This window comes from Colias eurytheme, chromosome 6 (assembly GCF_061535395.1).
Source record: "Colias eurytheme isolate Ceu_HAF_F1 chromosome 6, ilColEury1 Martin Lab GWU primary, whole genome shotgun sequence".
In the NCBI taxonomy this organism is placed as follows: Eukaryota; Metazoa; Arthropoda; class Insecta; order Lepidoptera; family Pieridae; genus Colias; species Colias eurytheme.
In genome coordinates this window covers 2,336,575-2,351,205 of record NC_142985.1, presented here as the reverse complement: position 1 = coordinate 2,351,205, position 14,631 = coordinate 2,336,575, and the positions used below count along the sequence as shown (strand labels likewise).

The following is a 14,631-nucleotide window of genomic DNA, read 5'->3' as shown; positions in this document are numbered from 1 at the left end:
TGAGGTAAGATGTAGCCTACATCTCATCATTCAGAAAGGAAAATCCTACCTACATCATGTAGGTAGGATTTTCCTTTCACAGTTCGTAATTTTAGTCCTGAATTGATTTAAAATATTCAGAATTTAAATCATACGTTAAAAATGCACGTTAAATGTATATTTTAACAAACTGTTTTTGATGCAGATTACGTGGAATCACTATTGGGGTAGGTACTTAACAGAGTGGTCCTAGGTTCAAACTTCGATGTACAGCAATTAAAAACTTTTATCAACTTACCCCTAACCCACGACAGGATCCGAAGTTACACAAACACATATTATAAGGAAAGTTTGACCCACATCAAAAGTCGCAGACAAACGTTCTACAAAAATAAATTAATTACCAACGTGAATACGAATTTAATTCCATTAGCCATAAGTATCCATGTTTTCTTATCCTTGATTTTATTTATTTATTTTTTTTCTTTATGATTGCGCCTTCGCGTTTAACCAGCATCGTACATGTCCTTTATTTTTACGGTTGCCTGGAAGAGATTGCTTTAAGCAATAAGGCCGCCAATTGTGCACTTACCATATTCATGTTCTCCATGTTAAATTATATATGTTTTTTATTACTAGTATTGTACAATAAAGTGTAAAAATAAAAAATAAAAAATAAATATCCAACAATGTTGCATCCAAACCATCCGAAAGTCAACACTATAGTTCCCTTTGACGTGAAATTAGTAAAATTAATTAATAACCAACGCTTGTCCGTTGAAGCTTATTTTTCCACACAATTTTTAGGGACATTAAGGGTGGAGCACATGATTTATGAGTCGATCTTTAAGCCATAAATCAGGGCAGTCTCGGCCTATAAAATATAACGTCAGAAACAGAAAAGCTATCGCGCCGTATTTAATAATGTTTCAAGTCCTGGGGGAGGGAGATTCAATATTTTGATTCGTTTTGAAGTATACGGAAATGTACTTTTTTGTTATTTTCTCTATTGATTAATAAGGTATTTTCTCTCCACATAAATTATTTATAACTTTGTTAGCAAAATAGTGTGTTACTATTGTGATCACCAAATCTTATATATAAAAATGAATCGCAAAATGTGTTGGTAAGCGCATAACTCGAGAACGGCTGAACCGATTTCGATAATTCTTTTTTTATTATATTCCTTGAAGTACGAGGATGGTTTTTATGTAGAGAAAACGTAGATATGTACCACGAGCGAAGCCGGGGCGGACCGCTAGTATACAATAAATACAGATTGTAAAATTGTTTTAATGTATTCTTAGATTAAGTATTATTGTAATAATTCTAAGAGCAATAAAGTATTAATAAATAAATAAATAAATAAAATTGAATTTATTCATCAAAAGTACTTTTGAATCTTACAGAAATTATGAAAAGAAGAATTGTAATGTTATAAATTATAATGTATCTATAGGTTGATACGTAGAAATAATGCAATACATTTTCGTTATTCTATATTACCTTATCATCTAAAAAAAGAATTTTAATCTAAATAAGAAGGACTAAAGTTCAAACAAGCCAGCCTCTCTTGGAATTAAACCTTCGTAAAATCAGCTAACCTTCATTATTCTTTGAAGATAAATTGTAGCAGCGGAATCAACTTGTAAAAAGTATCAGAATGTTTTGCCTAAACAGCTTCTAAATGAGTTTTATAGTAACTTTTGTAAAACCAACTCTTGATAGAAATGTAAGTAGCAATTTCGCATGACCGCGAACAATTCTTTTGGCTCGAAATACATAAACCACGAAAAGTTACTGTAAACCGCTAAAAGTTGCGCACAGGGACGGACTCGGTGCAAGTTTAAATAGATAGCAAAAATAACAATGTATATTTATATGTGGATATTTCAGGTTTTTTCCAATACGACAGTTACTTAAAAAGTAGCAACAAAAATACGTGAAAGAATTATTTTCGGGTAACTGCAACAGTACGCTTAAGTAAGTAGAGTAATGACTGCGTAACGTGAAACTTTTAATCGCATATCGCGCTGCTAATTACGAAAGAAAAGCCAACTAAACTAAATGAATAAAACCGGATCAACATTGAAAATAATATTTTTTTACAAGAACCTTAAGAGCATGCTTTTAATCTATTTTTTGTTACACATCGCAATCCAATAAATTCTATATTATTATCGCTTAAACTTTAAATACTAATCCTTTTACACATTAATCTATTACATTACAATATAATAACATATTATTATAGTTTTTCAGTCACAATACGGGCCTGGCTACAGTAAATGTCGCCAACAAATCAGAAGAGTTAGCTACTTCCATGATTTAAAAGGGAACGGTTTCGTGCATAGCTCCTTTAGATCGCAAATATGTTTCGAATTTCTACTTTGAGTAAAATAGGTTTTATTGCATGGCTAAAAATTGCTTGTATTTACAATATAAGAATATCATTTACTAGCCGCTCCGCGCGGTTTCAACCCCGTGGCTCCTCTCCTGTTGGTCGTAGTGTGATCGTATATAGCCTATAGCCTTCCTCGATATATGAGCTATCTAACACCGAAAGAATTTTTCAAATCGGACCAGTAGTTCCTGAGATTAGCGCGTTCAAACAAACAAACAAACAAACAAACAAACAAACAAACAAACAAACTCTTCAGCTTTATAATATTAGTATAGATAGTATAGATGTAATTGTAAAGAACAGCAGTTTAAAAAAAGATTAAACTATAGGTACTATTATTTGGGCGCATACTCAAGTGGGTACTATATTAATATATCGTTTTTCCAGTTGGCTAGGTTACTTGGAAATGTTGCTTTTTATTACTGGAGAACAGTCGGTACCGTGTTAAAAAGTATACAATCTATGCGATCTTATGTTTTTATCACTTATGAGTATGAAAAATTGATGTTGTCCAATTCTTAGAACTACCAGATGGCAGGTATGTAAAAATAAATTAATGAGAATTGGTCAAGCCGTTTCGGAGGAGTATGGTATAACTAACATTGTAATACGAGAATTTTATATATTAAAGAATATAGATAGTATCACCAGCCACTCACACAGGTATACCACACCCACACAAGCGCCCACGCTATTATCTCCTTAATATTCTCGAGTACGACAGAATTCCATTAAACTTTGTACATTTTAAACAGACGCCTTTGAGCCCACTTCTAAATTCATCGCATATTTAAAGGGTCGAAGCTTTGTTCAAGTTTTTGGACCTTCAAAGTAACACAGTAACTTGTATTGACTGAGTAATCGATTTTTAATATTTGAAAAGTTTCAAGTCGGTTCGTTAACCAAATTACAGATGAACAGTTGTATGGTATGATAAAATATATATTGAATTGAAAGAGAATTGTATAAGAAACCATATTCTTTGAAATGGCAATACGACATCACTAATGAATGTATATTTTTCATTAATTATCTGGAGTTTATACTCTATACTATAAATTAGTATAGATAATTACTTACTAATATTATAAAGTTGAAGAGTTTGTTTGTTTATTTGAACGCGCTAATCTCAGGAACTACTGGCCCGATTTGAAAAATTATTTCGGTGTTAGATAGCCCATTTATCGGAAGGCATCATCATGCTAATACCAACAATAGCGGAGCAATGCGGGTGAAACCGCGGGGAATAGCTAGTTTTATATAAAGTTAAAAAGTGTACGCGTTTTCTGAAGAAATCTCTATTTCCTCTATTATGTTCCCCACGAAGATATTAAACAAAATTTTATAATCGATAAACTAGGTATACCTAGTTATATTGATTATAATTTAGTAGAATATAATTATAATTTAGTAGAATATATAATTTATTAGTTTGAGCTAAATTAATAATTATCTTAATCTAAATTTCGGATCTAGCCACGTCTTTTGTTATTTAAATATAACAGACCTAATTTCCTAGGTTTAATTAAGATTAGGCGATAAACGACCTTTACAGACCATTAAATTACCTTCATTATTTTATGTTAAATTCTTTAAATTTTTAAGATATTTTTTGCAATCTTTACATTTTATATGCAAAGGTTACGTTTATGATTTGAGTATATCAATTTTGAAATTCACGAAGCATTTGCTAATTTGAAATATGTTAAAACAATATTTAAATAATTTTATTTCGCAGAATTATTTTACATGATAATTTAAATTATAGCTGACGATCTCTTGAATTCGTTATTTAAGTTATAATATAATGTTTTATATGTTTATAATAATTCATTTTTTATAAACGTATAGATGAGAAAAGTTGTTTAGTTCGTGCAAAACTTTTCCATAGTACACTGTACGGCGATTGATTTTCATGTAAAAATCAATTACCCTACGTTGGTCTCGAAAATTCTAGCAATTTTCGAGTTTTTGTGAAACTTTTAAGAGTAGACGTTTTTTATGGTACAAACTGATATGGAATAGGGAAATCAAAATAAGGAAAATGGAGTCTAGTCTTATTTACGGGGTTACAAGATTCAATCGTAACTCATCTGAAAATATATTATGTTCGCTTATATTCATTTATTGATGTATTTTATTTAAACTCTTTATGTGATGCCATCATGAAATGAAATCAAAATAAATTTATTTTCTTGATTGACTTACACATATAAAATACAGCAGAGAAGGCGGCCTTATCACTTATAAGCGGTCTCCACATCCAGGCCCTAACTAAAGCATGATAATAACGTAACTAAAAAGTAAATAATATATTAAAGCCCATTTTTTTCTTGCTTATACTTTACTATACGTAGGTAGGTAAAAAAATATAATTTAATAAAATTATTTGCTTCATATTCTGTAAGTATTTTATCCATAGCGACGTAACACAGGTAACCGGTATAAAGCAGCAAACCACGGGGCTATCTGTAGGCAATAAATTATATTTCTCATTACCAAGCGTTGTGCATGCGATAAACATCGGGGCTTAACACGGAAATATTGCCATTATTTTACATAATGAGAGAACTGCTTTGCGAGTTAATTATAATGAGTTTTTAACTTTACACACACTGAAATTATAAAGAAATTTTGATTGTGCTAGCTCGCCTGAATTTGTGAAAGGAAACAAAATATTATACTACGTACAAAGCACGTACAAAGCTTTCGGAATTTTAAATGATTGAAATCTCATTTTTGTATTATCAATTTATGTGCGACTACTAGAGTCGTATTCGTATCGTAGTCGGTATTAAAAATGAGGAGTAATAACCCCACACACAAAATACCTACTTATTTACACGATACAAACCCAGCCTTTCCTTTCCTAAACGGGTCAAACTGACAAAATAAAATCATAACCGTGTTAAGTAAACATTCTAACCATTTCAATACTTCAAAAAAGCTTAATAAAATTGCATCCAACGCCCTCTGGCGCGGCCACTGCGAACCATGTTCCCCGCAAGCCTTCCTGTAACCCGGCATCTGTCGACAGCTTTCGGGAATACCACCCCTCCCCTCCCGCGCCGCGACCCGCAGCCCTATCGATCCAACTTACTATACAACTTGACTAACAGACAGAAGCACTGCCCAAGTTTTGGTGTACAACAAACAATCAGGCCTAATTTTTTGGATAGCCTCTTTTTGCCCCTGGTGATAATTCGGTAAGTGCAGTGTCTAACAAACCTCCTATATCGAACATCCAGGAGAAAGCTCAGTCTATTTGTGCACACAGTGAGATCATATCTTTTAATCAAGTGAGTCATTATTAATTATAAGGTTTTATATTGTTAATGATGTTAATCACTAGTGGTTGTGGCAATATAATCAGAGATTGTCGCGAATCGACTGCTTTGTGAACGTTCTGGAAGTAGGTCGCGTCTATAGATATGATTATCTATATGCACTATGCAGTTGGAACCCATCCCGTTGCAATAATTAAAGCAACATAGGTTTGAAGCGGCTTTAAATTTATAATGAGACACTCTAATCAAGTTTCTGTGATTGCATAGTGGGTTTCTGAAGAAATCTGAAAGGTTTATAGCTTTAATGATGACCTCTTGACGATTTTAGGTTATATTAAGAGCCTCACCCGCGATTTGTCGAGCCCTCAATAGTGGCTCTTGAAATTCAGAGGCTAGGTGCATCTACGGGGGTTATTTTTTAACCGAATTGGGTCGAGTATCATCGGTATTACCACGTATACTTGAAGTGGATATGAAATTTAAACTTATAATAATCGATAAATAGGACTGCAGATTAAATTGCACTGCGCTTCGAATTTGGCCGTCTTTTCCATTTACGAAGGTTTTTTTTCCATAATATGTAGGTCCTCCAAAGTTCCATCATATAGTGTTTGACAAGTAATTCATAAAATTAATCGATCTATTTCAGGACGGTGCCGCCGGCGTCCAGCCGACGGAGGGAGCGATCCACATCCAGCACGACGGTCCTCTCGCATCCGACAAGGATCTGTTCATCGACGATGACGGCTCCGGTCTAGAGATCGACGAGAGCTCCGGATCCGGATCCGGCCCGGGACCCGGCGTCGACGACGAAGACGGGCGTGGCTCAGGTGACGTCCCAGACGTGCCTGAAGATGACGAGGATTACGCACGCCTACGCACTACCACCACGGAGGCTCCGAAACCCGATACGGACGATTATCCGGACGCGCCGTTCTTTGCGGAATCCGAGCCTCCGATCCCACCACCAGTAGTGCAGCCGATCGATGTAGTCAGTCGTGAGTAGAGGCCATGCATGCCAGTTTTGTTGCGTTTTTGTTTAAGTTTATGAACGTCACATCGTCTTTAAGAATACCTACCTACCTATCTGTGCAATTGTACAACACTTTTCTATTGTCTCTTAATACTCTGTCACACAAATTTACTTGTTATACAGAGGATGACGATGCAACGTTCAATGTTATTAGTATTTATTCAATGTAGATAGTTAGGTCAGTATTATCATAATATATATCCTGTTTCCTCAAGAGATGAGTAATATTTAATCCATTATTTCGAATTAGATTTAATTAATTCTATTTGTTTTCTAACGATATAACGTAAACAGTTTGATTGTGGTAAAGCTATTGTGGTAAACATAATTTACCAATAAGATTCATAGAACATCTTCTTATATCGAATTATTAAGAAGGATAGTTGATACTTATGAGTCATATTAAAAAACCAGAGAACAATCCTTCTGGAACGTATATTTTTGGAGGAACACGCGAAAAAAATAATAACAATATTGAATAATTATATAAAAAACTTAAAATATCAACATATTATCTTGTTCATGACTGTATCATTCCCTTGCTCGGTAAATCCATCACTTTCAATGCGATTAAAATTCATGCGAGCCAATTATGTATAAAATATCTGCTATCCTTCTTTTTACTATTACATTAGAGTGAGATCGTGTGAATAATTGAAATCTAAGTGCAATTACTACCATAAACGCTATTTGACATGAATTTTATTAACCTCAAACCTAACTATTACAATATAGCCTTGAATAATATTCATAAGCCAATACGTTCCCGTTAGGCACCGCTTATCACAAGTCCCTACGTCAGTATCATCCTGACCATCGACGTAATAGGACGTATTTATTGTTATTTTTAATCCCATATTGTGTGAATCCTACTGTACTTGATTCACGGAGGATTTCGGTGAGTTACCGCTTAAACCATCAACCCATTTGACGCATGTTACCATCTTCATCATTTTCTATTTCTCTATAATCAGTTACCATTTCTGGCATGTTTGTATTTTCTATTTTACCATGTTTTTATGTCGTTCGTCTTGTTAGACCTCATTGCTATTCAGTATTATTCGTAACTTCGTGATTTTACCATGAATTTTCCTCGCTATGATATCGCTGCTCTATTTGCAAATAGTTCCTCATCGGGTAGCTTTTTGTGTGTATAACCAAGTATTTGTTTATTCTAAGTAGTATTATTGTTCATACCTTAAGTTCTATAAAGTGTATTCTATCGCTATTTCTTGTACATTCTTATAACAACTATGGTGGAGCCATACAAGTATATTATGAACTTCTTAACAACTAACATAGATAATAATTACATATATGTATATCTATTTTCTCTATTAACTGGTACCACTTCTAAACGCATCTGAAGCAAAGTATGGTTCTACATCTCCATACATTGGCCAAAACATTTCTCGTCATCAAACAAGCCAGTGACGTCACAGCTCCCAATAACATGTTTGTAAACATTTCAGCGCGGATATTGTCTGGCCCGAGCGAAGGCGACTTCGAGCCGCGCGGCGCGGGGGAGGACCAGCCCTCGCGCCCAGATCCTGTGCAGATCAATATCTCCGGAGAGACCGTTGTGAGTATTAATAACTATTTCTATTAAGTATATTATTAACCAATTTTCGGCGCTAATGCCTTCACAGAATCTCGTCATAGATACTTAGAATATTTCATAGTGAGGAATGGAAGAAAATGCAATGCTAAATGCAATTTGAATTAATTAATGAACGTGACCACAAAATACCACAATTTCCCCACAAAAGTAGCTTACTAAATCTAAAGCGTATCGTTTCGTATGAGGTCAGGTGGGGTAAGAGGAACATATTTCATTTTCAGTAAAATATTTTGACTGCTAGGAACAACATTTATAGCTTTTTAAGATGTTTGAAACACACAGAACTTACCTTTATGTATTAGCTTCCCGTAGGCTAAATGTCATTACTCTAATAGCAGTTCCTACGAAGATATTGACATTAATGTCAAGATTGAGTAATCGTTCCTCTTCCCCCTTACAAGGGGTAAGAGGGACAGTCATTGTATTTCCTAAGATTGGAGTTTGAATTAAAATATTCGTTGCTTAATGTTCGTTAATTTGTAGATAGAATGTCTTTGGTCAATATTAGATCTTAATGTCGATGAAATAAGGTATAATTTGGAATAAAAAACAAGAATACATCAATTCGGGGTAAGAGGGACATACAGGTTCGATCAGGGGTGGCAAACTAAAAAGAAGTCGACTAGTTATAATTCTATTTTTATTTAATCATACATAGTAATGGTAAACAGTCTGTCCCTAACTAGTTTTCCTAGTTAGTTACTCTTTAAAAATAACAATGGCACTATGTGATGAGATCAATATTGCGAATCAGTATTTTAATTCATCTATTAAGAACCTTCTCCTTTTTAAGAAGTCAGTTAAAAACATAAATGATCTTCTTGATCCAAAAGAAATTCTTTGGAATTTCTGGAATTTTGAGACAGGCGAACTTAGCGAAACTTGGCGAATAGTGGTGCTTGCATCACTGTGCGGTACCACATATATTATATGCGGTTTGGTGGTGAGATGAGGCCCTGAAGTAATTACTGGCACAGGAGGCATAATCCTTTAGGCCAGCAACGCACTTGTGACTCCTCTGGAGTTGCGAATGTCCATGGGCGGCGGAAATCGCTTAACATCAGGTGATCCGTATGCTCGTTTGCCCGCCTATTAAATAAAAAAAAAAATATAAAAAAAACACATGAGCGAGAAATTTTTAGTTATAATTTAAAATTGTAATAGGTACAGAACAGTCAGTCACTTCTTTTCATTTTATCCACATATAATTATAAATTAATCAAAATGTTGGTCACCCCTCACACGGGGCAAGAGAAACATATGTTCCTCTTTCACCGTCAATAGTGAGCCTCTTACCCCAGCTATTGTTTTTGAAGTCTAGGATTTTCAAGCGAAAGAAACTCACAATATTTAGTTGTTTCTTAACTAAAATGATTAATAAAAGAAATACTTACAGTTTTCTCCGTGTATCAGGATATTTAAAATATTTCTAGCACACTTTTATCACTAAAATATGGGTTCGCAAAAAAACGAGCCAACTTGGTGTTAGCCGAATTCGCAACTGTCAAATTTGTTTACATTTTTTGTGATGTCTGTGCTACGTAGCGACATCTACTCAAAACCGCTCAAACTAATTCGCCTTCACTTTTTTATCGACGGAAAGTACATAGTCATAAACGCTTCGGTTTACTAGTTATGGTCTCTAGGCCCTCTTCCCCCAGTGACCCTCTTACCCCACCTGACTTGTATAAAAATATTCTAAGGATATAATTCGACTAAATAAGAGATAAAATGATAGTAAGAAGTGTATCAGATCAAATCTAAACACTTTAGTGTGGTTGGAACGGTCATTCTTATTGCCAAGGTGGCTATATCTTCCAAAGGACATGATGCTCAACAAACAAAAATATATATCATTTGAACATAAAACGTTCCAGGACCAAAGCCAAGCAGGATCCAACTTGGAGCCGGAGACGCGGCCGGCGGACAGCGGCGTGCTCATCATGGACACCGCACACGAGGACCGCGCCACCAGCTTCTTCGCGCAACCCGGCATATTAGCTGGTGGGTATACCTTGCTCTGTATGGTCTTTGAATATTCCTTTGATAACATCGCCAAATGTCTGTGATCGCCAAGAATCAGAATCAAAGAAAAAAAAAGACGGGTTGCACTCCGGGAGTGCCGGCAGAAGTGAAAACTTGATTATTAACGTTGAGCATGTTTGATATCCATCCGTCTTACGCTTTTTCGATCAGGTCACGTGTCCTGACGCGAGTTTAAGATTTTATACCCAACGCCGCTAAAGAAGTTTTAACTTCAAAAAAATTTAATCTTGGATGAATTTTTCTTGGTACTTATTTTAACTGCGGTGTACATGTTATATTGGGTGTACTTATGTAATTCTCTTCTTAATTGTTTTAAGATCACCAAGATGAAGTAATTTGTGTATAATCTTGGTCTTTGAGGTTATCTTAAGGATAATATAGCAAAGCTAGCAATACTAGCAATATAGCTGGATTGATCAAGGTTTATATATTGTGATCTTTGTGAATTTTGCTTATGCTCGAACGTAATCCTTCTAGACTGCTACTGTTTATTAATATAAAATTTTGATATATGTAATAAAATATTCTTATTAAACTGGATATAAGGAAATGAGAACATAGTAAACTTTATATGCAGTTGACCAATTAAGTCACTTTTCTATTAATTCAATCAAGTAAATGCCGGAATACGGAGAGATATATTTTATTCTATGATAAGTCTACTTATAAAAATTAGCCAAGTCATGATTTACTTATACCGGTTTTCCTAGCGATAGTCATATCTTGTGTAGATTATGTATGTGGATTTCATATATTTATATTAATTCGCTCATTAGCAGCTTTGATAGTGGTTGTAAATAAAGAAATATATTTGAACAACACTAAGACTAGAAAGCTGAATCTAGTGTAAGAATTACTGACCTCGCAAATATTCTTACATGTAGCTTGAAATTGATAATATTATGTTATGCATGTTTAACTGAATGACATTGTCCAATTATTTTGTTTTTTCTCATACTCAGTAACGTAAATATCTGATTAATTAAGATTTAATTTTCATTAATTGCACTATTGTTTCGCTGCGATGCTTATCAAATAATTACGTTAAAACATCAAAGACCTTACAAAAAGTTAAAGATAAAAATGCTCATTTTAATATGCACCTTATATAACAAAAAAAATGTGTGCGAGTACTAGTGTACACACGTAAGAAGTGAAACTTCTTTATGACCTTATTTTTCAAAAAATAATTTACTATAGGTATGCAACTTTACAGAAATACGTCGAATCACGCGTGGTAGGGATAAGAAAAAGATGGCGCGTAACGGAAAAATGTCACGCGTAACGAAAAAATGTTACGCTAATTTTTTTCCAACCCCGATAAAGAAGTTTCACTTCAAAAATAACAATAAATACAATTTAGTTAACATAATTTCTTATAATTTCAGCCGTCATCGGTGGAGCAGTAGTGGGCCTTCTATGCGCGATCCTAGTAGTAATGTTCATAGTGTATCGCATGAGGAAGAAGGACGAGGGCTCGTACGCGCTGGACGAGCCCAAGCGGAGCCCCGCAGCCGCCTCCTACGGGAAGGGTCACAACAACAGAGAGTTTTATGCGTGAGACGACACAGAACATCAAATGCCACCCGTTTTTTAAATGACAGATAAAACAACATGGCCGCCGTCCGCGCGCCATTTTGATATTTCAAATTTTAGCATCGACTAAAACGTTCCGAATCACGTGCACCGATTTATCCTGTGGCTGATATGTTCTGTAGTCGGTTTTCAAACGAATACAATTTTCAACATACTATCTGTACTGATTGTACATATCTGTACAAACAATGTACACTCAAATGTTGTTAATTAAACGAAATATGTAGGTATGCATTTGCATAAATTTTAATATCATAAAAGACCAAACTTTTAATATCGCGATGTCCGTCTCGATAGATTGTCTTCGTTCGAGATTAATATAAGTGTTTGAGTGTAACACTAAGTTTGAATCTGAATGGGAGATCTTGTAATGTTGTCTGTATAAAATGAATGTGCCATTCGCTTCTTTTAATTGTACATTTGCCAAGTGTCGTAGTTTTTTCTTCCTAGACTAAAGTCTATGGTCACGTCCATATCTCGTTTTTCTCTATGTAATATAAATCCTAAAATAACCTGTATTTAGCTAATTTATAACAAAATATGCTTTATAGGTTATGGAATAGTAATTTCAAAAACTATCTTATGATTAACTGTCTTATGTATGTAAAAGTTTTACGAGGAACGATTACCGCCAATTTCAAAAGTTCAATAAAAAAGCGCTTGTGTGAAATTCATATAAATTCCTTTATAATGAAATTGCACAATGTGCATCGATGTTTTACAATTTTGATATAATTGCTTGTTATAATATAATGTTTTGCGTAATATTTGATACATAAAATTTCTCTATCGTTTGTATGTTCCTTTAGTGTGTAGAGAAATAATCTTATACCTTGAATATTATATAAATTAAATAATATAAGATATTTGGGGCTAAATATAATTACTTGGTCTATAATGTTTTTGGCACTTATTGTTTTTATCCGTGGCTATGACTTGGGTGGTTTTTTTATATTAATTTTTCTCTATTATTGATATAACACTAATGTAATATAATGGTTAATTTATTTGCTAACAAACAGGTTGTGCGAACCAGTCTTTTTTACATTATTTTATGTGACTTGTGCCATCTTTAGTAACTTACTCGCCAGTGGCTTCGTTTTAATATATTTTTTGTAATAATTTCAGTATGGTAACACATGGACAGTTAATTTATTTTTATTTAAAATAATTTTAAGCTGGGCATTATTTATCGAACTCATACTATAAGACTAAATTATTACTACAGTTAATGTCTAATATATAAAACGAAGCACGTTTAAGCATGGATACTATTCAAAGATTGTATTTAAGAAGTTCTAAAATAGATTTATCGTTGTTAAGCTAAAATGAAATACAATTATGTCGACATTCCCAAAATCAATAGTATGGTTCACAGGCTCACTTAGTGTAAGGTAATGTAAATTATAATTGTAAATTCTTTTAATTAATAACTACTAAATGATGTAATTTAATAGTTGTAATTTACCACCAAATAAAGAGATGCTAAGTACACTTTTTTATATATTTTTCTTTGAAATTGAAGTTACTTTCTCATACAGGTAATAACCTATATGGTATATTAAGTACCTTTTTTTAATAATTTTATTATGAAGCTTCACATATTTGGTTAAATACTTAGATTTGTCTATTATCTATATGCGTACATAAAATAAATGTTATTGATAAGCTGTAGAAGTCTTTATAAATTAAGAAATTAATTTAATAAAACAGGCTTTTAATAATTACGCTCATTTTAAATCGACAGAATTTGCATTTAAAATATATGTGAAGCTTTTGTTTTTTATATCAATTTTGAAATTTGTGTTAATATTTTAATAATTTGAAAGGCAGCTGTTTAGTTATATTTAATGTTCAATAATTCTAATTGATTCAATACAATAAGTGTTTACTGTATTTCAAACTAATAAAAAACAATACATATTATGCGATAAGATATAAAATAAAAAATCAATATTTCTATAAAAAAATCGGGAAAATAGTTGGCAATTTTGTTGTTTATAAAAATTAACACAAAATCAAATTGCTACTTATCAAATAAAGAGTAAATAATATATAGAAATGTTTATGACAGAACTATATTGGAGTATCTTACAAACATCATGTTATCTCGCTCTTTCCCCTTCCTTGCAACTCTGTGCGAGCGAGACAGATCGTATAATATGTATTGTGTCTTGTCTATTATCGACTAACTACGTTTAAGCTAGGTTAGGGTAGACATAAATATATCGATGTCCACCTTGTAAATACGCTCCTTTACACTTAGGTAAATATACAGGTCAATATAATGAATTTATTGTTTTATTTTTCTTCGTTTACCTTCCTAATACATGAAGAACCTATATAGTTAAGCAAATGATGCAAGTAATTGATTGTATTTTAAAGGTCAAGAATGGAGTTAAAACATTTTTTCTTAATTGATTAAATATAAATAAAAAATATTGAATCTCAAGATAATAAGCAACTCTTCTTTTCAAGCATTATTTGTATTCATGTAATTCTACAATTTTAATCATATTACATACAGAAATAAGAAATTTAACTAACTGGGTAACTTAGATATTGTTATATTCAAACGCATAGAAAATTACGCGTTACTAAATACAGTCAGTTTTCTTCTTTAATAAGTGACTAAAGTCAGTTAATAACTAATTAAGTACCTACT

At 33.1% G+C, this 14,631-nt stretch overlaps 1 protein-coding gene across 1 annotated transcript in view; it reads left to right on the top strand.

The window, feature by feature from the left end:
• Sdc (Syndecan) overlaps positions 1-14,258 on the top strand; it is a 278,055-nt gene extending 263,797 nt beyond the window's left edge. The window contains exons 2-5 of the mRNA XM_090102504.1: positions 6,320-6,668; positions 8,176-8,285; positions 10,202-10,328; positions 11,759-14,258. Coding sequence (XP_089958630.1) covers positions 6,320-6,668; positions 8,176-8,285; positions 10,202-10,328; positions 11,759-11,931 — 759 coding nt within the window. The 3' untranslated portion in view covers positions 11,932-14,258. The remainder of the gene's footprint in view (positions 1-6,319; positions 6,669-8,175; positions 8,286-10,201; positions 10,329-11,758) is intronic.
• Positions 14,259-14,631: the final 373 nt, after the last annotated feature.